The sequence below is a fragment of the Argentina silus genome, assembly GCF_951799395.1.
Source record: "Argentina silus genome assembly, chromosome: 22".
Taxonomy (NCBI): Eukaryota; Metazoa; Chordata; class Actinopteri; order Argentiniformes; family Argentinidae; genus Argentina; species Argentina silus.
The window spans coordinates 8,138,066-8,163,529 of NC_139676.1; the positions used below are offsets into that span (position 1 = coordinate 8,138,066).

Genomic DNA, 25,464 nt, shown 5'->3' on the forward strand with positions numbered 1-25,464 from the left:
GATTGTCTGTAATGTTTGTATACTGCTCTGTATACTCTTTGTTTGTTTTTTTGTTATTCATATTGTATATTGTGAATTGTTTGCAATAAACACCATACAAATAAATAAACAAAGGCCTGACCATTGGAGCAACCAGAGCAGCGAGGTGAGATAGCGACATCGTGTGCTGTTACTATCAACTCACAGACAAAGCCTCAGGGCTTTATAAACATGTTTTGCTGGTTAAAATGTTCTATTCGAATGAACATACAACAGTATTTTCTGTGTAAGATAAGACTGTTAGTAAGCACAATAGGCATAATTAAGAGTCCACGGGTGCCATGTGACAGTTTATAATAAAATAACTCTGTGGTTGTGAAATCCATGCCCCCCCCCCCCCCCCCCCCCCTTTGCTGACTGTCTGTTTTTTTACATGTTAGCGTTGTTACAATTTCAAAATCACACATAGAACCCATTCTAGAAGCATTTCCATGACTACCATACTGTTTATTGGTGTCTTGAGGCACAATTGGCACCGGCTTTGTTTTCCCCTCCAATCAAAACTAGCCTTTCCTTAATTTTAGTCGATTGAAACTGACCTTACAGTTATGAAAGGCTTACCCATTTCAACTGTAATGGCTATCAGCAACATAGACAGAAAGGCAATAACAGTTATTTGCACGATCCATTGGGTTGCCTAGTATACTTGGGTTGCCTAGTATTATTTTTAAAGTAGGCTATGTACAGTACACCAATTATGTCCATTATATTCAATATGTAAGTCTTTAAAATACAAAATGTGGTATTCTAATTATTCTTACATTAAGTCCTGAGGAAACACAACCAGTGCATTATTTTTGCATGGTATTGATCTAACTCAATGATTACATTGTTATACTAACATCAACAAATGGACGTCACTCTGGATACTTTGGTTAGTATTGAGGGGAATCTTTTTTTTTTAGGTTTCCTCTTCCCGGATTGAAACTAGGTTGTTGTTGTGCTGCGTTGGTCATTTCTGGCACCCGTTTCCAACTTCCTGTGTCTGTGTCTTTAAGAAGTCTGACCAGCTCAGCTGGCACGAGCTAAAAACCAGAAGTGAGAGCCTTTAAAACAACCTGGCGCTGAGGGCTTACTCATCACACAGTATTTCCATCCTTAGGCTTGTGGTTTCGATCTCACGCGAGTGGAATGGCAACAGAGGACAAAAAGAGAATCGGTGAGAAGGAGGGATGGAAGGAGGGAGAGAGAGAGAGAGAGAGAGGAGAGGCAGAAGGGAGGGAGGAAGAGAGAGAGAGGATAGGAACATGGGTAGGAGAGAGAGAGAGAGAGAGAGGAGAGGCAGAAGGGAGGGAGGAAGAGAGAGAGAGGATAAGAACATGGGTAGGAGAGAGAGAGAGACATAGAGAGACACACAGAGAGAGAGAGAGACATAGAGAGACTAAACAGTACCTGCTAATACAGTAGAATGCCACCAGGCGAAACAGGTCTGCAAAGCTGATACCAGATCCTTCCAGAGAGAAGGCTGTAACCAGAGAAAGAGAAGACAGAACACACATGACAACTGTACCCAGATCAGACATTGTTCAGTAGTCAACATTACATTCACAGCAAACTCTACTGTTAATACACTTCCATTTTGAACAATGTGAATCATTTAAAATGACCTTTACCTCTTAATAATGCTGCACTTAGAAAGGTCTACTGGGACTACATGTCTAAATTTGACCCATATCTTGTAAGGCTAAACTAGGCTAAAGCAGGCCCGGCTAGTGTGTTGAAATCCGAGAAGGGAACATTCTTGGAAGCTAAATGCACGCATCTGCTCTGTCACAGCCTGGCGCAATAACAGTTCCATTAGTCATGGAACTCTGTTGGTAGAATCCCAGACTACGAAACACAGAGCCAAACTGTAAATGGCAATCTAAGAGAAGACACATTTAGCTATGCAGAGACAATAGACAGATGCTACATGGGATGTTTTCCTGCTATAAAATCTTGTTTAAAGTAGTTTAGTGTTTTATAGCTACAAGGAGACAGGAGGGGGAGATAAGAAGTGGGAATGCTGACTAGTGTGAGAGACTTGTTCACGTTGTTCACCAACAGAGGGGCGACCCTGCCACATAAAGAGCAAGTTCTCTATGGACAGCAAACATCAATGAGAGTAAAGGATCACAGAAGATAGTTGAAGTGTAGTGTGTGTGTGTGTGTGCGTGTGTGTGTGTGTGTGTGTGTGTGTGTGTGTGGTCGCGTGTGCATGTGTGTGTGTGTGTGTGTGTGTGTTTGTGTGTGTGTGTGTGGTCGCGTGTGCATGTGTGTGTGTGTTTGTGGTCGCGTGTGCATGTGTGTGTGTGTGTGTGTGTGGTTGTGTGTGTGTGCGTGTGTGTGTGTGTACAGTTGAAGTCGGAAGTTTACATACACCTTAGCCAAATACATTTAAACTTTTCACAATTCCTGACATTTAATGCTAGGAAACATTCCCTGAAGGTAACATTCCCTCCAATTGACTCAAATTACGTCAATTAGCCTATCAAAAGCTTCTAAAGCCATGACATCATTTTCTGGAATTTTCCAAGCTGTTTAAAGGCACAGTCAACTTAGTGTATGCAAACTTCTGACTCACTGGAATTGTGATATAGTGAATTACAAGTGAAATAATCTGTCTGTAAACATTTCTTGGAAAAATTACTTGTGTCATGCACAAAGTAGATGTCCTAACCGACTTGCCAAAACTATTGTTTGTTAAGATGAAATCTGTGGAGTGGTTAAAAAATTAGTTTTAATGACTTCAACCTAAGTGTATGTAAACTTCCAACTTCAACTATGTGTGTTATTCCTGCTGGAATCAGCACCTTGAAGAGTGCAGGGCTTTCACCTTAGTGTTGTTTAACACTGTAGGCACTCAGACAATGTGACAGCTTCAAAACAGTGGGAATGAGTGGGCCACAGGATGTGTGTTGAGTCAGGCAGAATACGACATCATTAACTAGTCGTGGGATGATCGATTGTGTAGGCTATTATTAGGAACCTCTCAGTGGAAATAACCTAATTGGTCACTACTACTACCGTGGTTTAGTCATTCATGACCTACTTCTAATTTTCTGTTTCAGTACTTTAGTTTACTGCAACACACAATTTCAAAGTGTGACTTCCTGTTTTTAAGAGCACAGACCCTACAGAGCCAAACAGATCTGAAGCGAGCTGAGCTGTACCGGGCTGTACTCTCTGATATCCAGCCTCCCCATGGTTTACACTCTACAGGGCCGACCAGAACCAAACTCTGCCGGCTCGGATATTTTCCTCTCACATTGTCCGTTCCACTGTACTGTTTCAGCAACTATGGTGGATTCCTAACCAGGCCGGCCCGGTACACCTCAGCTCAGCTCATCTCGGCTCGGCTCAGCTGAAACAAACGTCCAATGACGTATAGCAACAGAGAAGACATAGAGAGATAGACAGACAAGACATAGATAGAGACATAGACACTAACTGTACTGGCTCTCTTTGACAGGGAAGTCGCTGACAGAGGGTCCAGGCACGTCATCGCTGACCCGCAGAGACAAAACCTTCCTCTGTAGTGTGGAGGACTTCCTCACCAGAAACACCTGGCCAGGAGAGAGAGAGAGAGAGAGAGAGAGAGAGAGAGGAGGATTAAAAGTGAATAACACTTGACCTTTCAGAGGTCATATGACGATGTCCCAATTCTGTCACCTGGATTTTCATTCCTCATGACCTTTCACCTGTCATCACCCTCTTTGACATCACCTATCCAATATAATGAGACACTGGAGGGCTAGTATACAGTATCAATGGACAGTTGGTAATATTGATAACAAACTACGAGGTAGTCATATAAAGTAGGTTATTTTCCGATATTCTGTTATGTTAGTTATGACGTATGGATTATGCTACGCCATAAACTATATGCTTTCACACCTTCTCATTATCATTCACACTTCTCATTCATTTCTCATATCTCATTTCACACTTCTCATTCATTTCTCATATCTCATATCTCATTTCTCACTTCTCATTCTTTACCTTCTCTGACGCGCTCAATGTCTTTTCCTTCAATGCAATGAACTACCATGTCAAAATGGACGGTTAGTCAAATTGTGAACAATAGGATATTGTTCATTTCAAACGGGAAGATCATCTAATGTTATTGTAGTAATTGATGCGTTGTGCAGACTTAGTATCAATTCATTGAGAAATCTGTGATACAGCACGAATACCGTAACACTACTTCATATGAAACACTAACAACACAGAAACCCCACATCAGCTAGGGTCCAGGGGAGGCTGACGGAGGTTGAAATCGGATGATGAGCCCAATGAGCCCGTCCTCCGATTTCTACCTCCACCAGCCTCCCCTCCGGTCCTAGTGTTTGCCCTCTCACCCCTGGCTGCTGCTTCAACAGGATGCGCGTGGCCTCGTCCTCACTGAGCGTGAGCAGTAGCCACACGGGGTGGGTCTGCGTCAGCCTGTCCAGGACGCTCATACGCCTACGCAGGGAGTCGTACCCAGAATCCCTCTCGCCGCCGACCCCCGCGCAGGGAGGAGACTGCAGGTACACCCCGCTCACCTCCCCCTCCAGCCTGAGAGAGAGAAAGAGAGAGAGGGAGAGAGAGAGAGAGAGAGAGAGAGAGCAGAGAGAGAGAGAGAGAGAGAGAGAGAAAGAGAGAGAGGGAGAGAGAGAAAGAGAGAGAGAGAGAGAGAGAGAGAGAGAGCGCAGAGAGAGAGAGAGAGAGCAGAGAGAGAGAGAGCAGAGAGAGAGAGAGGGAAAGAGAAAACGACAGAGATCACTGTCTCTACCTGCTGGTTAAAGAGAGTGGTGCATGCAGTCCATAGACAACATGTGACGTCATCTCAGAATTCCAGTTAAAGGAGGAGTGATAACCAGAAGACAAACGCATAGACATAGTCCTAAGCTTTAAGAAGAACCCCCGTCATTGACCCTGGTGGCAGGTATGCCAGTTGTGAGTCTTGAGCAGTTTTGAGCTCTAAAAACAATAACATCTCGAAGAAAAACCTCAAACCAGTGGTGACAATCCTTTTCTCATCATCTCTCTAATCCTTCGCCAGGCATAGTGTAGAAGAAGAAAACATCCTGACAAAGATGAACAGATGACGCACGAACATTCCCTCACCATCACAGGATGCAGAGTGAGACTTCAAACAGGAGACCAAAGCAGTTGGAGAAGGAGTGGAGAGAAGGAGAAGGGGGCCAGAGAAAGGAGGAGATGGCGAGGTGAGGAGGTGAAGGAGAAGGAGGATGAGGAGGAGAAGGAGTGGGACTTACCCCTGTAGGACCAAGGGGTCTTTGTCTCGATCCAGTGCTGTGGTAGTCTGCACCATCTCCTGCTTCAGCTCCCCGATCTCCAACGCAAACGTGTCGATCAGCTACGAGAAGAGGAGGAGGCGAAGAGAGAGAGAGAGAGAGAGAGAGAGAGAGAGAGAGAGAGAGAGAGAGTGAGACACAGGACATTGCATAGGTGAGGGATTCGATGAGGGATAGAGGGAGAGGGAGAGGGAGAGGAAGAGGGGGGGTGAGAAGGTGAGAGTAGAGAAAACGCAAAGGGTTTAGTTGGAGAGTGAGACGGATTCAGGGAGAAAAAGAGAGGGATGAGACAGAGGATGAGATCAGAGGAGAATTGAGACAGACTTTACAGAGGAGTGTCAGAAACAGAGAGGATAAGAGAGCGTTCTGAAGTCCAGGAGCAGGGAAACGGTTAGTCACTTTCCTGTGTGTGTACCTCACTTCCTACGAACAGGAAATATGAAGACAAAGCATGGACACAGACGGACAGACAGACAGACAGACAGACAGACAGACAGACAGACAGACACACACACACACACACACACACACACACCAAATGTAGACAATACAACAACAACACTATCACACACACAAACAAACACACAGACCCCCCCCACACACACACACACACCCACACACACACACACACACACACACACACACACACACACACACACACACATTCTTCAACTCAAATGCAATCTCTGTTTCGAAAGATACAATAAACACATCTTGGTAAACAAGCCTAACCGGTCACTAATCTGCGGAAACATAAACATCTGGATGATAACACACACAAACAAACACACACACACACACACACACGCAGAGGGACACGGCGACAGAGAGAGGAAGTGGGTGAGTCACTCGACAGACGCCAGTGTCTGATGGATAAGCCGCTCCCTTTCTGACAGGGCATTTCCTGTGGAGATAGATAAAACCTTGTTGTTCCGGTCATTCAACCTCAAATGTTTACCACATTTACTCAACACATTTAGTCATACTTACTGTATGATGACAACAACAATATCACGACCACAATAATGCGTCTTTGGTAGCAGTGTTGAGGAAGCTACTCTGAAAATGTATTTAACTAGATTACCAATTACAAGGAAATAAGTTTAAGTACACTAAAGCTACCCTTGAGGAAAACATAGTTTGTCAAACTAAAGCTACTTTGAAAAAGTAGTTCACAACATTGAAACTACCTTATCCAACACACAACAGTCAGTTACTGAAAGATGACCAGTCCATATGACAGAAAGCGTGTGACTGAAATCACTGGGGGAGATAAAGGTGGAGCAAAATGGGGAGACCAGAGGCAGTAAGAGAAGAAATAGCAGGGAAATTGAGGTTCAAGGGCTGGAATAATAGTTACATTTCACAGTTTTTTGTTTTCTTTTGGAACAACGTAGTATGAGTAGTGACAGTAGCTTACTACACCGCTACATGGAAAAAAAACTATAGTTAACTCCAGGAAAAACTACTAAGATTTGAATTTTGTTTAACTACCACCAAGCTACTGCAAAATGCAGTTAAACTAATAGTCGAACTACATGTAGTGGAACTACTCCTCAACGATGTCTAGTAGTTTGAAAGGAGTGTAGTCTTTTCTGGGGATCCACAGGGTTGTGTGTAGGCCTTTCTTGTCTGATCAACACACACACTTAATTCAACTAACCAACTAACCATCAAAGCCATGGTGTGTTACTGCTGGCCTGAAACAATAGCAACACAAGCTTGGTGCACATCCAGGAGGTCTCCCAAGACCAGAGTTGAGGAACCCTGCAGAAGAACTAAGAACATAAGTCGTGTTCATTATCACATACTGACCAGCAGGGGGCAGTACCCCTCAGTATTTCCTTCAACCACAGACCCCTGCAAAGCTGCTTCAGCCCAGGCCACAGCAACCACAGGCCTCTGGTTCCCCCTTGCAACAGAGCCTGTCTGGAGCCATCTTTCTCTCTCTCTCTCTCCTTCTGACCTCTTTATACACATGAGTCAGCATCCCCAATGCTGAGCTAACAGTTACAGTTGAGGAATCTGAGAGAAGATCAGAGGAGGAGGGGGGTGAATACTGTAAGACAGAGAAAGAGAGAAAATGGCCATGGAATGAGTAGAAGGGAATGAGAGAGAAGAACAAGGTGAAAAGAGACAAAGTGAAAGAGAGAGAGAGTCAGAGAGAGAGGGAAATGGCCATGGAATGAGTAGAGGGGAATGAGAGAGAAGAACAAGGTGGAAAGAGAGAGAGAGGGAGGGAGCGTGAGAGAGGGAGGGAGGGAGGGAGGGATGGGGAAAGATAGAGTCTAAAAGAGACAGATACAGACAGACAGAAAGACAGAGAGAGAGAGAAAGAGAATGAAAGAAAGAAAGAAAGAAAGAGAGAGAGAGAAATTCCTCAGCCAGAAAATGAGAGTAAATTAACACATTTATTATGAAAGGTCTCGAATGGCTGGCTCTGGGCAGAGTGCCCTGGTGGAGCCCTAATGGCAGCAAACACACACACTGGCCCCGTTTCACCCCAACAGCTTTTACAAGGCACGTCTGATGCCCAGGAAAAACTCACTCTTATCCATCGCTTTCTTTCTTTCTTTCTTTCTTTCTCTTTTCCACTCTTTGTCCGTCACTCTCTGTTTCTCTCTTCATCTCCCTCTCTTTGTCAGAACACACACGCACACACACACACACACACACACACACACACAGACACACACACACACACACACACAGACACACACAAGCGCAAACACCCTGTCACCATCCCTCTGTCTCTCACGACGAGGACCGTGTCCAATGGCAGTGGTGTCATTCATTTGCCTCTTTAATGAGCGTGGAGGTAAGCCATTTTCTGCATGGGCCGCAGTCAACGCCACGATGGAGTCAACGGGAAACTATGTGTTTGACACACAGAGACTGCTTTCACTGAGACCAGGCAGAGTGGAGTAAAAGAGAGAGAGAAAGAGAGAGAGAGAGAGAGAAAGAAGACACATCTTTCAGTTTATTCTGCATCCCTCTATGTGCCCCAATTATATAACAACAAGCGTAATCTAGCTGCCGCTTTTATCCGAAACTTTCAGTACAGTGAGTTGCAGATATATTTTTCTGCATATACAGTAATGGTCCCAGCGGGACTCAAACCCACAACACTTAACGTTGCTGGCGCCATGCTCGATCCTCACCGAGCACAACGCTGGATTTGTACCGCAAATAGCCCATCATCAGATACGTCCTCACGTTTACACAGCGACCTCCGTCTTTACAATGTTAGATATCTGTAAATAGCAACGTCGCTAACGGTAAGTCATCAATGTCTACCGCGCCCGACATCTGTGGAGCGACGCAGACACATGAATGTGACATAATGAGTGGATTGGCCTTAGAGGCAGTTAGCAGTTACGGTGGTGCGGTCGGAGCGGGGAAAGATGAAGAGGATGAGTGATGACGCTGACTGAAGAACCATCAGCCGTGAGGAGAGGCAGACCTTGTTCATTATCTCTCTATAAATAGATCGTGTTACTAAAAACAGTCGTGAAGGGGTTTTAACAAGCCGAGCAGATGACAGTTATTGCATAGTTCAGACTGATCTGAGAACGTGCTGACAACTGCTCCATGCTTCCTTCAATTTGAGTGTGTGTGTGTGTGTGTGTGTGTGTGTGTGTGTGTGTGTGTGTGTGTGTGTGTTTGTCAGGAGAGACAGAGAGAGAGAGAGAGTATGTGTGTGTGTCTTTCTTCTTCTTCTTCTTCTTTGAGAGAGAGTGTGTCTGTGTGTGTGTGTGTGTGTGTGTGTGTGTGTGTCTGTGTGTGTGTGTGTGTGTGTGTGTGTGGCTGTGTGTGTGTGTGTGTGTGTGTGTGTCCATGCGTGTGTGTGTGTGTGTCTTTCTATTTTATTACTCTTGTGTGTGCATTTGTCATGGTTCCAACAATTGCAGCTGGCATTTTCCAATCCCCACTCCATCTCCATTAACACAAGCAATATACTGTTGCAAGACCAGGAAAACTGTGAACGTCTGAAATGAAAGGAAGCTAAAGAGCCAACGCTAATCCAAAATCACATCCATCAGCACAGCTTTACTGTGTGGAAATATTGAATGAATAAATATTCTAGTTATCCAAATACGATGACATGAGTAGTTTCAGAGAGAGAGAGAGAGAGGGAGAGAGAGACTCGATGTGACCTCATAGGGCATCTGTAACCTGCAAGGACACGTAATATTTTCAATGGCAGTAAACGGGAAACTGAAAATTCTGTATTTCCAGACTTTAACAACTCAGACCTTTGTCTTTGCACATCAATTTACATCAGAGAATATCCCGTCAATAGGAAAACAACATTTGTCATTACATTGTAGCAGACAAATGCAAGTGAATGATTGGGTTTTTTCCGTCTCCCATTGAGAGACCATGCATAATAGCTCTCTGAGTTTATCAGGTTTGATGTGAGCTTCCCTTATTGACAGAGCATAATCAGCCTTATGAGGAGACAGTTTCAGTGTAAAGGCATGGTTGTTGCTTATTCTGTTCTTGATAGACACACCCACAATTGTTCTCCTTTTCCCCACTGACTTTGAATGGAAGAATAGCAAACCACTGGTCTCCAGATGAATATTTTTTGTTCCACAGTGAATATATGTGTCTCATTGACTTTTTACAATAGAGGAAGGTGTATAGTTTCATGTAGGGAAGGTTTGAGGAGTGTCAATTTCAACATTTCTTTTAGAAGTTGGAAAACTCCTATAAAACTGGTTATCTAAAAGGGCATGTATGGAAGCACACTAGACCTGCCCAGAAATTCTCAATCCTACATACTACAAGCCTCTTCTTAGAGTATACCATTTTAGCTGTATCTCTGATATATTCTTTTTAAAAACAGACTTCTAGTGCTATTCAAACTCCCAATCCAGCCAGAGAGCATTTCAATTCATCATGAATGGCATATTCATCTCACCCTATCGTCAACAACTTTCCTGCTCCAAGCTTCTGCTTGAGCTGTGTCATCCTTACTACTACCCCTGAGAGATTGTTTATAATAACAACGTTTATAACGGTAATTATAAATATCATAATCCAAACTGTAAACCTTTAATTTCCTTGACATATACTCTCTCAGATGTATTATGTTTTCCACCTTATAAAGCCTCTCTTTAAATTATAATCCCTTAATGCTTCCCCCTTCTGCTTCGGGATGTGTCATTCGGGTATACATATGGTCGTTTGTGTGAAATAACTAATCTGTAAATATGCTCACAACCCTAATTTGGTTAAATAGAGTCCTTAGGTAGAAGGTTAGGGTTATAGTCACAGATGTTTTTTTGTTTTTTTTACATGTTGATTTTAAGTTGTTGTTTTTTTTAAAGAAAATTGTTTTATATTCACTCTTGTATATTGTAAAAAGGAATGTAGAGTAGAGTCATTAAAAAAAAAGTTGATCAAATACCTACCAAAGATCAAGCATGACAACAAAAATGACTTATTTCGGAATAGGTCCTATAGGGCCTCTATGTAAGTCTTCACCTTGAATTTTGCAAGTGGCATACATCCTTGAAAATGTAGATAGTTATCAATCACCACGTGAGGTGGTAAAAACATCCTCTTAATGCTCTGACAGCATCAGATCATGAAAAGTGGTAAACACCGAGGAAAAACGTTTTGAACAACAGAGGGATGGTCAATCATAATACTGCCTAACCGCCATGCAAGTTGCATTTGTACCTTTTCATACAAAACGGATTGTAAGATCTCATGAATTGTGTGTACAAATTTAGTGTGAGATCCTGTTGGACAGCAACAGACAGAGAGACAGACGGACAGACAGATACACAGACAGAGAGAGACAGACGGACGGACAGATGGACAGACAGACAGACACACATACAGAGAGAGACAGACAGACAGACAGACAAAAAAGACAAACAGAAAGACGGATGGACGGACGGAAGGACAGACAGGTATTGACCCTTTACCTTGAAGAAGCTGCCACTCCTGTCCATGTGACATGGCGGTCTGGGCAGCGTGCTGGCCATGTTGTTGTTGTTGTTGTTGTTGTTGTTGTTGTTGTTGTTGTTATTGTTGTTTACGTCTACCAGGTCCCTTGTCCAGACTGCGTCTGTGTTTATGTCTGGGACGGCGTCTGCGACTGCTGTGAGGAGTCCTGTGGGTCAAACACACAGACAGACACTTGAGCTGCGGTGCGACTAGAGAGGAAATTCCAGCTTTGGCCACAGAGGGAACTTCTATTACACAGCCTCAAGAGGGATGATGGTCCACCCTAAACTCACTCTCTCTCTCCCTCTCTCTCCCCCTCTCTCTCTCCCTCTCTCTCTCTCTCTCTCCCTCTCTCTCCCCCCCTCTCCCTCTCTCCCTCTCCCCCCTCTATCCACCCTCGCCATGGTTATCAACATTATCGACTACTTCACTACCATCCCTTCTTTCATCCCTCCTATGTGCCGTCCTCATCTCTCCTGCATCACTTGTCCTCTCTTCATGTCTCTAGTCTTTTTCCCATGTCTGTCACATTTAATGCATTTTCCAGTGATAAAGAGCCATAGTTCCAGCCCTCCTCCCTCTTCCCTGGGCGTGTGTGTGTGTGTGTGTGTGTGTGTGTGTGTGTGTGTGTGTGTGTGTGTGTGTGTGTGTGTGTGTGTGTGTGTGTACGTACCTCCCTCCTCCCACAGTAAGTTAATGTCTGCTGCTGTTATAGTCTGAAACAAGGCAAGACTCAGATCTTCCATTTGTAGGAAACTTAAAGATACACACTATATTTTCTTCTAATATACAGTGCCCTTTGTAAGTTTCTAGTAAGTCAGGTGTGTATGGTCACATTATTTGTGCAGGCATAAGAGAGCTGTCAATGTCCAGTAATGATTCTAGGCTATGCATTTGCCTTTGGAGTATGTCAACATGAGGACCAAAGAGGTGTCAATGAATGTCAAGGTAGCCATTATTAATATTTATTATAAACAGAAATATAGCCAAAACCTTAGGCTTGCCAAAATCAATGGTTTGAATTCAAAAGAAACTGGCACTGGTAAGCTCAGCAATCGCAAACAGACCAAGGCAGTGGATGACCGAAGAATGCTCACCATTATAAAAACAATAATAAAAATAAAAATTCTGATCAGGAACACTCTCCAGGAGGTAGGCATGAATGTGTCAAAGACTAGCATCCACAGAATACTTCTGCTAATGTACCTAAAAAGCCTGCAGGCCTAAAAAAAGGTCTTGTGGACAGATAAGATTAATGTTATCAGGTACCAAAGTGATTGCAAGAGTACGGTTTGGAGAAAATAGCATCTGCTTAAGATCACCTCAACATGGTGCTAGGGGGTGTTAGGTTTGGGTACGTATAGCTGCTACTAGAACTGGCTCACTTCATCTTTATTGATGATTGTAACTGCTGACGGCAGCAGCAGAATGAATGCTGAAGTGTACAGAAACATCTTGTCTGCTTGAGTGCAAGCAAATGCCTCCAAATTTATTGGATGGCACTTCATCATACAGTAAGACAATGACCCAAAACATACTGCCATAGCAACTAGGGAGTTTTTCAGAGCCAGGAAATGAAAAGGTCTAGACTGGCAAAGTGAATCTTCAGATTTAAATCCAATTCAACATGCATTTCATTTCCAGATTTTAGGCAAAAAGACTTCAAAACAAACAACAACTGAAGATGGCTGCAGTACAGGCCTGGCAGAGCATCACCAGAGAAGATACGCAGCATCTGGTGGGGTCAAACTGTCGACCAAATACTAAACATGAGTGCTCATCATCAACCATCAATCTGTCCCATTAGGGTACCCTGAAATAGGGGGACTATGCAGAAAAAGTGGTGTAATTTCTGCATGGTGAAACCAACATGTACACCGATACCATCAAAGAAAAGCATAGAGAATCTCTACTGTACTCTTGTTTGATTTCAAATCCAAACCTTTGGTGTGTAGAGCCAAAACAAGAAAAAATGCTTCACTGTCCCATTACTTGGGAGACGGCAGGAGACGTTAGAAATGTTATCAGCTGCTAGATTAGTACCCGTGGAACAAGGCTGTGTGAATGAGAGGCAGTGCATCACATGCACGGAGGAACCTGCCTACCACACAACCTGTGCCAGGTGAATGAATGTGTGTGTGTGTGTGTGTGTGTGTGTGTGTGTGTGTGTGTGTGTGTGTGTGTGTGTGTGTGAGCGTGCGTGCGTGCGTGTCCTCACAGTGTGTGCCTGTGGAAGGGTGTTGTTGGAGGCGGAGGATGAAAGGGGCTGACTGTGCCCCCCCCCCCGCACCACCATTAGCCCAGACCTTGCCTCTCTGGCTGCCGTCCCACAGTCCCAGTGAATCAGGGAGATGCTCCACACACACAGTCACTTTCATCTCCAACAGGAAGGAACGCTGCTGCCCCCCCCCCCTCCCCGCCACCCCTCCCTCCACCGCCTCCACACACACATAACCGACACAAAACACAGAGGAGCAGATGAGATGGAGACCTAGTTCTCTCTCCACCAGCTACACGTCTCCGGTAACACCTCCCCAGCTGGAGCAAAGATGGAGCTGACACAAGGAACTCACCATAGACGCCTGATAAAAGCCCTCATCTGGGAGGAGACAATCAGCTGCCAGGGAACATTCTCTGACCGTGTAACTGTGTTGAATAGACGCCTGGTCCTCTAGATTGAAACCATCCCCTTATTGTAGTTGTAGAATCAGAACCTCCCGTACACCAAATATCAATCTTTGAACCCATTAACCCCCTTTGAACCTGAAACAAAAACCTGAACCTGGGTAAGTTAGAGTTACTGGCCTCATCTGTCCACCAGTCTATCTGCCTGTCTATATCTGTCTACTGTATATCTGTGTGTGTGTGTGTGTGTGTGTGTGTGTGTGTGTGTGTGTGTACTGTTGTTCTAGGGAACTACTAAAATTTCCTGACCACAGTAGGTCTCAGTAACAGGGGTTATCTACAGCCCAGCATGGCTGCTTTTAGCCTGGGGAAGCTGATATAAGAAGAGAAACAAGTGCTCTGTAACCCTGCCAGGCCAGACCAGACTAGACCAGACCAGACCAGACCAGACCAGGCCAGACCAGGCCAGGCCAGACCAGACCAGACCAGACCAGGCCAGGCCAGGCCAGACCAGACCGCTGGCCCTTTCTCAAGGACGGACTCGTAAATCCACTCAAGGACCACTGTGAAAACAAACGGATAGACGTTTGCGGTGGTAAAGCCCATCTGTTGTTACTCGAAAAGAGAAATTGTAAAGTTAAGCCATAGACTGGGCATGGCTGGAAATTGCTGGTTTAGTTTTCTTCAATAAGGGGAAGTCTGGGTTGATACGAGCCGTGTGCTAGACCGACAAAGAAATTCAGACTCAAAGAGACTTGAGGACAGCAGAGAGGAGGAAATTTAAACAAAACATTTACTAAGTAATTCCCTGCTGAGAGAATTTCCTGGAAAGTGTGGGTTGCTGTTTTGACTTAGTCATTCAATAACTGTATGGTCAATAGTCTGCTACTACGAATAGTTTCAATTAAACCATGATACCCCAGAACCAATATACACATGTATGCATATCTGTACTGTATGTGAAGGTTTCCTGGACCCAGATTAAACCTAATCCTGGACTAAATCTCATTCAAGATGCATTTTAGTCTAGTAGTAGGCTTAATGAGCATCCAGGAAACCAGCCCTATGTGTGTGTATATCAATACATGTACTTCTCCCAGGGATCAACATCCAGTCATCAACCTTAACAAGACATGCTGGGTAGAGGGTCAAACAGGAAGACTCCGCCCCAGAGCCGTGCGTGGTACATACCGTTGTATCTCAGCTCAGGCAGAATGAACAGGGGGAATGCTGTTAAGTTCACTCCACTGGCCCCGCTCAGCACAGAGAATGACAGTAGATCAATCAGTAGATTGAAGCACAAAAACAAGCAAAACACTTCACCACCTACAGTACAGTACCACATCAGAATGGTTAATAACAGGACCGTACATCTTTATCCGAGCAATTTTCAAACTTGGGGTCGGGACCCAATGTGGGGTACCCTGATTTCAAATTGGGGTCCCCTGAGAAAATCAATCTAACCTTGATGATTTGATAAAAAAATACTTAAAAAACGTTTTCTTTTGTATGAAGACAAACATTGTCTGTTTATTGCACCGGTAGCCTATGTTGCAGTGTTTTGGGATTCATATCCAACCATTTAGAGCATCTTTTAGGTGATTAGAATACACATGGACATCACTATTATATGTTGGTACAGTCCGCAATCAAGTTTTTGGGGTCGCAGGAAATGATTGATGTCAATTTGGGGTTGTGAGACAAAAAGGCTTGGGAACCCCTGGACTACATAAAGATAATCCACAATGATATGTCAAATGTCCACATCGCGTGGACAATACCGTTTTTTACTTTTTCTATTCTATTTTATTCTATACAGAAAGCCCACACATAAATTTAGACAATTGCATGCATTGTATTCACAGCCAGGAATCATCATACTCAACACATGAGAATGTCAAAGTGAACATTTCCTATCTGAGCCAGACATAAGCTTAAATACCCAAGAGAATGGGGGCTTTGCATTGAACACATGAGTCAATGTTGACTGTGTGGTCTATCAGGCATGGAAGAATGACTCTCTCTTCAGATAGCCGTAGCATGTAATCCCTTGGAGCTGATCATTCCCCTTCTTTGTGTGTGTGTGTGTGTGTGAGAGAGAGAAAGCCTCAGCTGCAGGCTAACAAAGACACATCTGAGTGACTCTCCCCACACAGGAACACAGGCCCCCTGGCACTGCAGCCCTGTCACACAGAGACACACTGTTCCACAGACAGAGACACGCTCGCTCCAGTACCAACACACACACACACACACATACACACACGCGCACACACACGCGCACACACGCGCACACACACACACGCGGAATGTACATACACACCTGTTGCTTTATAACACACATGCCTCTTGGCTTCTCTCTCTCTCTCATTATGGAAGGCAACCTTTGAGTTAGGCCTATATGTTTATGTGTATATTTGCGTGTGTGTGTGTGTGTGCATGTGTGTGTTTTTTTGCGTATCCTTCAATGACGTAAAAAGGGAATACATCAGCATGTAGAAATGCAAAACAAGAGACACACCCCGGTTACAGTCCATACCTTCTCCCTTATTAAGATCATGTGTTTTTCAGCATCATTTACCCTCCATGGGCACGCAATGGGAACGAAGTTCAAAGAATAACAAGCAATCAACCATTATTCTGCATACACTGTTTATAGCATGTCATAGTTAATCACAATGACTCAATGTCTGCCAGCCTTTCAGTCGTCTGAGCTAAATTGGCATCCTCAGGCATGCCAGCAAGAGACTTGTGGCTTTTCTGAGACTGACAGCATGGAGTAAGAATTCACCCAAACAAAGATGGCATGGGCTGCAAAAAGACATATGGTCATCATTGTTGAGTGGAGAGAACAACTTGTTTTCGTACTTGTTTTGTAGCTCAGACATCTAGCTAATACCCGAATGATGGCGCACTCTTGATGTCTTACAACTTCCCACATAAACACTTACAACTGTTTAAGGCACAGTTCAGGAGTTAGCTACACTCGCTAAACAGACACAAAGAAAAACAATAACAAAAGTATCTTTTTATGGGACACATTTGGCCAACTTTATCTCGCGGCCAAAAGTCTCACCACTCTTAAGACACCTCAGTGTTTTATGAGCACAACCTGTTGAAGTTAGCATTTCAACCGTGGGTCCTCATTGAGTGGCCCATTGTACTGCCGTTGACCATCCACTCGTGCTGTGGTCCTGCTGTAATAACAGTAGATACTGCAGGAGGAGTTGGGGGGACGGGGGGACGCGGGCAGCTGCATAAACCCACTGCAACACTGGAACATTGACACTGAGCAGAACTCCCACAGAACAGAGGGGGGTAAGAGGGGGCAGGGTGTGTGTGTGTGTGTGTGTGTGTGTGTGTGTGTGTGTGTGTGTGTGTGTGTGTGAGAGAGAAAGAGGCAGAGACAGAGAGAAAGAGAGACAGAGACTGAGGCAGAGAGAGAGAGAGAAGGGCAGATACAGAGAGGGAAAGAGACAGAGACAGAGACACAGAGACAGAGACCGAGACATAGAGACATAGAGACATAGAGACATAGAGACATAGAGACTGAGGTAGAGACTGAGACAGAGACAGAGACTGAGGCAGAGACAGACACAGAGACAGAGAGAACATTCCGGACCATTGTGTCTGAGTACGGTCACAATAGCTGTAAGTGGGTCAGTGGTTCAGAACAAGTTCAGATGAACCGACTGGCCCACATTTTGGGGCGAACACTTTGGCACCAGAGATACAGGGAGTTCTGGGAGTTGTCAAGGTCTGTCAAATATCCACTTCCTCATCCGATCTGTCTTCCCTTCTGCCAGTCAAACTTAAAAGTGACCAAGAGCCTAACCTCAAGCCTGGGTGGAGACCCCCCTCACCATAACTCACACAGCCCTAAAACACCATCTGTCCACCCAGATGATAAACTATCGAAGCACAACGCCCCTTTTTGGGCCTTAGATCACTATACTGGGATAAAAACAAAGAACAATGAAGAGAGGGAGATCAGAGGAGATGGGGTTAAAGAGGCTTACAGTAGAGGGGACCTAGAGGGCTTTCAGAGTGGGATAGGATTCACACTAGAATCATGAGGTCCTGGTGTTCTAACAGCCAAAGCACTGTAGGTTCCCCTAGAGAACTCAAGAAAACCCCCCAAAAAAAAAAAAAAAAAAAAAAACCCATTAAAAACAACACTCAATAACTTAAGGCAAAAGCCTAAGGCAAAATAAATGGCTTTGCAAGTTCTCAAAGATTACGAAGAAGACTAACAGAACCTTTTTTTGACACTTGTGAGTGTGACAATAACAGACCTAACACAGCATCAAAAGCCGGGAGTGAAGGGGACCGACAAAACACAGACTCTCTCAAACTAAACAACAGATTGCTACAATAAAACAAGCCACTTTGTCGTAGAAAGAGAGAGACAAAGGACGAAGACAAAAAGAGAAAAAGGGAAGATTCTGGAGTGAGGCAAGAGTAAGCTATCCAGACTAACAGCCTGGAAGAATGAGAGTTATGTGAATCTGGAACCAGGGGGATAGCAGAACAACCTGGCACTATATAAAAGTAGATTTAGTAATTGAATTGTGGGTGGGTGTGTGTGTGTGTGTGTGTGTGTGTGTGTGTGCATGCATGCATGCATGCGTGCATGCGCACATGCACTATTTAAAAGGAGGTTGAGTAATTGTGTGTGTGCACACATCTGTGCGTGTGTGTGTGTGTGTGTGTGTGTGCGTGTTGCAGAGGTTGAGCAGTTGCATTAAAAAGCCCCTAAGCCTTCTGAAGGAAACAAAGTGTTGTTGTTTTAACATTTTTTGCAGAGGCCAACTCCGTGCTGGGGGGAGACACTAGTCCTAGATTGAGAGAACCGCAACACATGTGGCGTTACATGAGCCGTGAGACAGCTGTGGTTTATCAAAGGCCTCTGCTTGAGAAGATCACAAACAGGCCGACTCCAGATTTAAAATCAATCAGAGGGACGGAAAGTGTCTAAGCCAGGGGGAGGCTGCTGGAGGTAGAAATAGGAGGATGGGCTCATTTGTAATGCGTGGCATTCCATGCATAACAATTAGCCCGTTCTCCGATTTCTACCTCCGCCGGCCTCCACTGGCCGAGGCCTATTGGAACGTACTGTATCATTATTCACAAACAATACATAACCACACATACTGTAGCCCTGCTGGCTCTGATCCAGTCTAACGACGTACAGTAGTGTCAAGTCCATACTGTTCGACAACTCCAAAAAAAAACACACGTGTCGAAGCAGGTACTTGAGAAAGCATTCCCTAATCAGTACAGGCGTACGGGGGGCTTTACGACACCAGAGAGCTTAGCAAAGGTCTTTAGAGAAACACATGTGCAGAAAACAAACCCAAAATAAACATAAACACTGAATGTGCGTCCAAGCAGTGCCAGACACCACCATCACCACCCAGCCCTAACTTTCCACTCCATGGTCAACACAGAAGGGGAAAAGAGAAAAAAAAAAGGCTGGGGTTGTTTTTGCACATTCTGAGGTGAGTTCTCCACGGTCCCTGGTTATACTGGGGCCGGGCCACTCCCCTGACTAAATTAGAACCAGAAATAATAGATTAAGCCAAGGATCTAGAACTAGAACTCCACTTTGAGGAAGTGTGTGATGGCTTGATGTCTTTCTCTCTTGTCCGATGTCTAAAACCACAGGGATCCAGAGACTGGGAGAGTGAGGAGGGAGAGAGAGAGAGAGAAAGAGAGGGAGAGAGATACATTATTACAATACCAATAAAGAAAATTGAATTAAATTGAGAGGAGAGAATGTGAGAGAGACAGAAAGAGAGAGAGGGAGAGAGACAGAGAAGAAGAGAGAAAGAGAGAGGGAGGGAGGGAGGGAGGGAGGTTATGGACAGAGGTGGATAAAGAGGAAAAGAGAGCAGACGAGAGAAAGAGGAAGGGAGACAGAGATGGATAGAGTGAAAAGAGAAATAGAGAACAGGGGGATGTGGTTTAGGACGTCTCCACCCAAGCCCACCAGCACTGTGGCCATCCATACACACCACATATCGCTGTGGGAAGACTGTAATATGGATATTTTAGGGTGTGTAAGTGCTCACATTTTTTAGGGCCATTTTCTCCATCTGTCAGCCACCAGGCATATTCTGAGACTCAATGACTTTTGTTCCCCTTGTAAGTGAAATAAAAACACACATAAAGGCTTATGTCCTGGATATCATGCAGTCACTGAAAATGCGAGTTAGTGCATGAAAAGTCAATTTAAACGACAGGTAATCAATCCTTAAAGAGACAGTTCAGATTCAAGTTTCTAAAGCTCTCTAATCGGGAAACCAGAGATATCCGGGACATTTCGAACGAGACAGAAAATGTGTGTTTTCATGCCCTGCAGGAGCTCAGAAACCACTCTCCTCCTGTGAAAGCATTCAATAGGATTGTCCAGAGGGAACGCTGCATCGTGACTGGCTGTAACTCGAGTGGCTGCTTCCTGGACGAGCAATGACATCACCTTTGAAAAAACCACCAGTTTCCAGCTGAGCATTGGCCCCGAAGGCTAACAGGAATGGCTAGTCTCCACTTGCATCCTCGTATTAAGAGTCTAACCTGAACTCCCTTACATTGGTTATCTGTGGAGCTAGCTTGCTTTAGCATTTTGTAAGGCAAACAGAGGCCTAATCAAACAAGCTTGCCTTGAAGTCCTGTATGTCCGTCTTCCACCCACTTTGTGAGGTTACCTATAATACTTCATGAGCCTTCTTTTGTGGGCAAAGACAAACAAAAGAAAAGTGTTCTGCTTTTGTAGGCTGATAAGCTCATGTACAGTACCTGCCTGCTAATTCTGCCAGTTGAAGTTCCCACGGTATGAAGACCCACACTTATGAGAAGGGCATCAGAGGAATGTGACAGGGTTAGCATGGTGATGGCCATAAATCACTGCCCATAAAGATAGGCCCGGCAAAGCAAGGAAGTATACTGAGGGAGGGGGAGACATGCATCTACTACAGCAGATCAGGGGAGGCTGGTAGAGGTAGAAATTGTAATGCATGGATTCCTCATTCCATTCCATGCATTACAAGGAGCCCGTCCTCCGATTTCCACCTCCACCAGCCTCCACTGAGATACAGTAATAGAACAGACAAAACAAGCTTGCATATCTAAACTTTAGCCTTGGATAGGACAATTCTTTGTCTATCATGCAACTGGATGTTCCTACCCCAAGGTTGGTCAGCTCGTCGTCAAAGGCCGGATATGAAGAAGATCAGGCTTGCTTTACCACACGTTCACTTCTCAAGCCTATTTTCTACACTGTAGACATGTTGGTTTCGCTGTAATGTTAATTTTACGCCACACTTCTCGTTTACAGAACAGATACTGGTCGCCACTGGTAAAATAGGTAATCATTTAACTAAAAGGAGTAGTTCTCACAGTCCACTTCAACAAACAGACATTTCCAGACCACAAATGATGTGCTGTCCAACAGTGTAGACGTCAGACCATGAAACCACATCCAGAGGAACAGGCTACTATAAGCTGTCATACAAGCAGAGCAGTGGCCGCTTAGGCAGCAGCTGACGGTGCTCCTAATAAAGAATACACAAAGGATAAAGCTACTCTCATGTTGGTCAGTAACCTTATCTAGTATGTTTTGCGGTTCGACGAACAGGCTGACATTGGCTGTTGGTTGGCCTACACCAGGGGAGGCTGGTGGAGGCAGAAATCAGAGAATGGGATGGAATTGTAACGCATGGAATGGAATGAGGAATGGTATCAAACGTGTTTGATATATGAGCCTGTCCTCCGATTTCTACCTCCACCAGCCTCTCCTGTCCTACACAACCTCAGACATGTTGCTTTAACATGCCTACAGGTGACGACACTGTAACACTCCACAGTTCTGGAAAGTGGGACAAGTCTCCTGTATGTGTTCCAAAATAGAGGAACGCCTTTTGGCGGCGAAAGCTATCCCTTCTCATACGGTGTCTAGGTATACAGTAGTAGAAACACAGACAGACATCCTGGCAACTAAAACATCCTCCATCGAGTCACTATCAGAAGAAAGAAAAAAAACACCTCAGTGAAGGTATCAAAATCTGGCTCGTCCTTTAAAAAACTGAGGACATAGCATGGTAACGGCCAGATTGGGGATATTATTCCATTAACGAAATGAAGTATTGGCAAACCTTTAACGTTTGTTAAAATTCCTGTCTGCTGATTCATATCCTCGTAACAGTGTAACTAGCCACAGGACGCCGAAATCTGTCTCCTCCAGTGAAGCTAATCTCTTTAGCAGATTCCAAAGCAGCTTTACTGGGAAAACTGTCCTAAAATGGAATATTGACAAACATCTGGTAACTGAACGCTCCTGACCAATCCGGTTGCAATTGAACAGAGCATGAGCTGCAATGGATTATGGTCTGTTTCCATATGTTCAGGTCCAGACAGGTTTGCATGTTTTTATCTTTTTGGGAGGGGGGGGTATGTTGTCCATGTGCAAAGCAGGATGGAAACAGCTTTGGAAAAGAAAGCTCTATCCCTTCACAACAGGGTAGTATTGACAGATATGACGTACACATTGGTACTGTACCAGCAGAGGCCGGTGGAGGTAGAAATCAGAGGACGGGCTCATTGTAATATATGGACAGGAATGAGAAATGGTGTCAAACACGTGCAATTTCTATCTCCACCAGCCTCCACTGAGTGGTACACTACACTACACTCTGAGTCAATATTTACAACATTAAATTAATTTTTAATAGATGATAATAATCTGATAGCAGTCACAGAAGCAGGAAATAGGCCTACTGCATGACTGAGCAGATTAATTCTGATTTATCCTCTATGACTGTATCCTAGTACATGTAGGTATTTGTATTCATGTGTGCTTGCTTTTAACATGATTAGATAAACTAAGCAGAGCTGTAATGAATTGAAAGCAGCACCACTGAACACCACTGTGGAGTACTGTGTATAATAGCTATGCATGTTCTCAAATTACCCATTGTTGACAGTTCCATTGAAGGATTGGATTCTGCTTCTTGTTGACATTCTTCCAGGTCTCTTGGCCAACTAAGTAGCATATCTTTGGCCCACTAAGGTTAGCTAAGTGGAGGAGTCAGTGGGTATAATAGGACTGCAGACCAGTACAGTACGTTGAGCAGGAGGAATGCTTATCCTTGCCAGGATAATGGCATGGAAGTGTTACTCTTAAACAGACTGGAAAACTATTGGACTAAGTATGGGAAGCTATTATGCTCTACTGTTAACTGTGTCCAGGTGAAACTGTCCTATTCTGGCAAATAAGTAGCCTAGAAAACCAAAACGTTCCCTAGCAACGATTTATTTTTAAATTAATGTATATAAATTATCCTACTATATCTGTTAGACTTTTTTCAAGAAAGTCCTGAAGGATCCAAGAGGCCAATCATAGGTTATTCACGCCCAGACTTGTACAACATCACACATGGAGAAGTCCTTGTGAATATGAACACCTGAGGTAGATTGAGAGCTACATCCTGATGATTTCATTAGCCTAGAAACAATTTAATCGATGTTCAATGCCTTTATGCCTCTATCAAAACACTACAAACTATAAACAGGCTTCTTCTGCACTATTTAGAAAACCTTTACTTGTTTTCCTCTTTAGTAGTAAATCATTACTATTCTAATAAAGGTAAACATCCCAATTTACCATAGATTAATTTATAATACATAATTAAAAAAATAAATGGTATACAGACTAACAGATAAATGGACAGTAATAGAGAATTGAACAATTTCAACACGTTGCAATCCACCAGACCTCTAAAGCAGTAAATCATTCTAGTTTGTTTTGTTTATTGTAACACTGTATAATAACACTGCAGACGAGATCGTGAAAGCATCTTACCTGTTTCGATTGCTCTTGTAGACCAGAAGATTACAATGTCCAAGTGGTTGCTTTATTACAGGCGTTTATAAACTTTCACTTTTGATTCATGTATATTCGCGTCATACCGAAGGACTGTATTCTTGCGAAGTTCCATTATTGGAACAACTTCTCCTCTTCTTCTCGACTCCAGTTCTGCGAACTTCGCTCGAAATCCCGGCAACAAAACACAGCTCCTCAAGCTCAAAGCTCTGGACTGGAGACCGTCAACTTTTAGGTCACATGACCTGTTCAGGAATGTCCTCATGCAATGATGGTGATGGTGAACAGAAACAGAACAGAAATTGTATGGTCTTCTACCATTCCTGTCAACAACAACTATGATGTTTCTGCAGATGTTGAAATACCGTCTCAGTGGGGTTCTCCTGAAAATCAGTGTGCCAAATATTCAATAATCCTCTTTCACAGATCATAGGCATAATAAATAAAACCAGGCCTTGTCGAAATGTATTCCTTTGATGTTTCTAAACATATTCTGTAACCTTTCTGGAGGACACATAAAGGGGACAAGCAAAGGCAACATTGTATGTAAATCAGTTTATTGCAAGAAGACCCCTGGGACCAAAATATGCCAAATCCCTCTAAAACACAGAGAATGAGAGAGACCGAAATACCCAGAGGCCCTCACGAAAAAAAATAGGATTTACAAACAATTCAAAAGACATGACCGTAAAATGACATTGGTTTGTTGAAAACTATTAGCATAGGCCTACATTCTAAATACAGTATGTTTCAGATAAGTCTGCTCATCTTAATAAGTTATTAAAACATATTTTTGTTTATAATAGCCTATATCCCTCTTCTGATATGTACAACATAATCAAAACAGTGCCTTTTGATCAGGAAATTCCTTAAAATGTACACACAAAATAATTTGACTTTTTAAGAAAGAGACATGCAGACCAACAGATAAATCCTCTTCTATCCACTTAAAAATAACCTAACTGTTTTACTATGTGTGCCGAATTATAGTCATCTTCTTCTTGCTTCCACATTGAAAATGTACAAATACATATACACCACACTCAACCATCATTAGTTGCAATAGCTGATGCTTTCAACTGGTAGCAAGGGTATCAATCTTCATAAAACTATAACTATCCCAATGCCATGGACATTCTCAGTAAGAATCTCCTTAGATTAAAAAACTACATCTCCACGTTTCATTTTAACACATGCTGATACAAATAGTGTGGCAATACTGTTGACAAAAGTTGTGTTGTTGGCTCAAATACAAGCAGGAAAATACGGCCGTCAAAGTTGTTGTTTTTTGAGGCCTCAAATACAAGGGATGTTACGAGAGTTCAAGCACTGTGTACAGAATAGATATTTTGTGCGAGTGCGAAAAGGTTTGCCTGCTATAAAATGCCACCGTGATAGTAGAAGATATCAAATCTATTTCAACGACTCCCAAATCACACTTACTCCAACGCCCCCTGGTGGCTAAACCAGTTGAGTACCTAGTGTGCTGTGGACAACTGCAAAACTGTCAATTCTTTACAATATACAAATATAACTGCAATATATTTGTAATCAGAACTATATAAAACTTATAAATGATAAAGTTATATTCTTAAATATAAACAACATCAAGTCATTTTTCCAGTAATTTGATTATATTAAGTACACTGTACAGCTCAATATATAGAATGAACA

The 25,464-nt window shown here is 43.5% G+C and overlaps 1 protein-coding gene across 2 annotated transcripts in view; it reads right to left on the reverse strand.

The window, feature by feature from the left end:
• LOC310821883 (ras and Rab interactor 2-like) overlaps positions 1-23,966 on the reverse strand; it is a 38,189-nt gene extending 14,223 nt beyond the window's left edge. For both annotated transcript variants that reach the window (XM_083694150.1, XM_083694151.1), the window contains exons 1-6: positions 23,770-23,966; positions 11,264-11,451; positions 5,283-5,383; positions 4,380-4,578; positions 3,470-3,584; positions 1,432-1,504 (exon numbers count right to left, since the gene is read on the reverse strand). In XM_083694150.1, coding sequence (XP_083550276.1) covers positions 1,432-1,504; positions 3,470-3,584; positions 4,380-4,578; positions 5,283-5,383; positions 11,264-11,323 — 548 coding nt within the window. In that variant the 5' untranslated portion in view covers positions 11,324-11,451; positions 23,770-23,966. The remainder of the gene's footprint in view (positions 1-1,431; positions 1,505-3,469; positions 3,585-4,379; positions 4,579-5,282; positions 5,384-11,263; positions 11,452-23,769) is intronic.
• Positions 23,967-25,464: the final 1,498 nt, after the last annotated feature.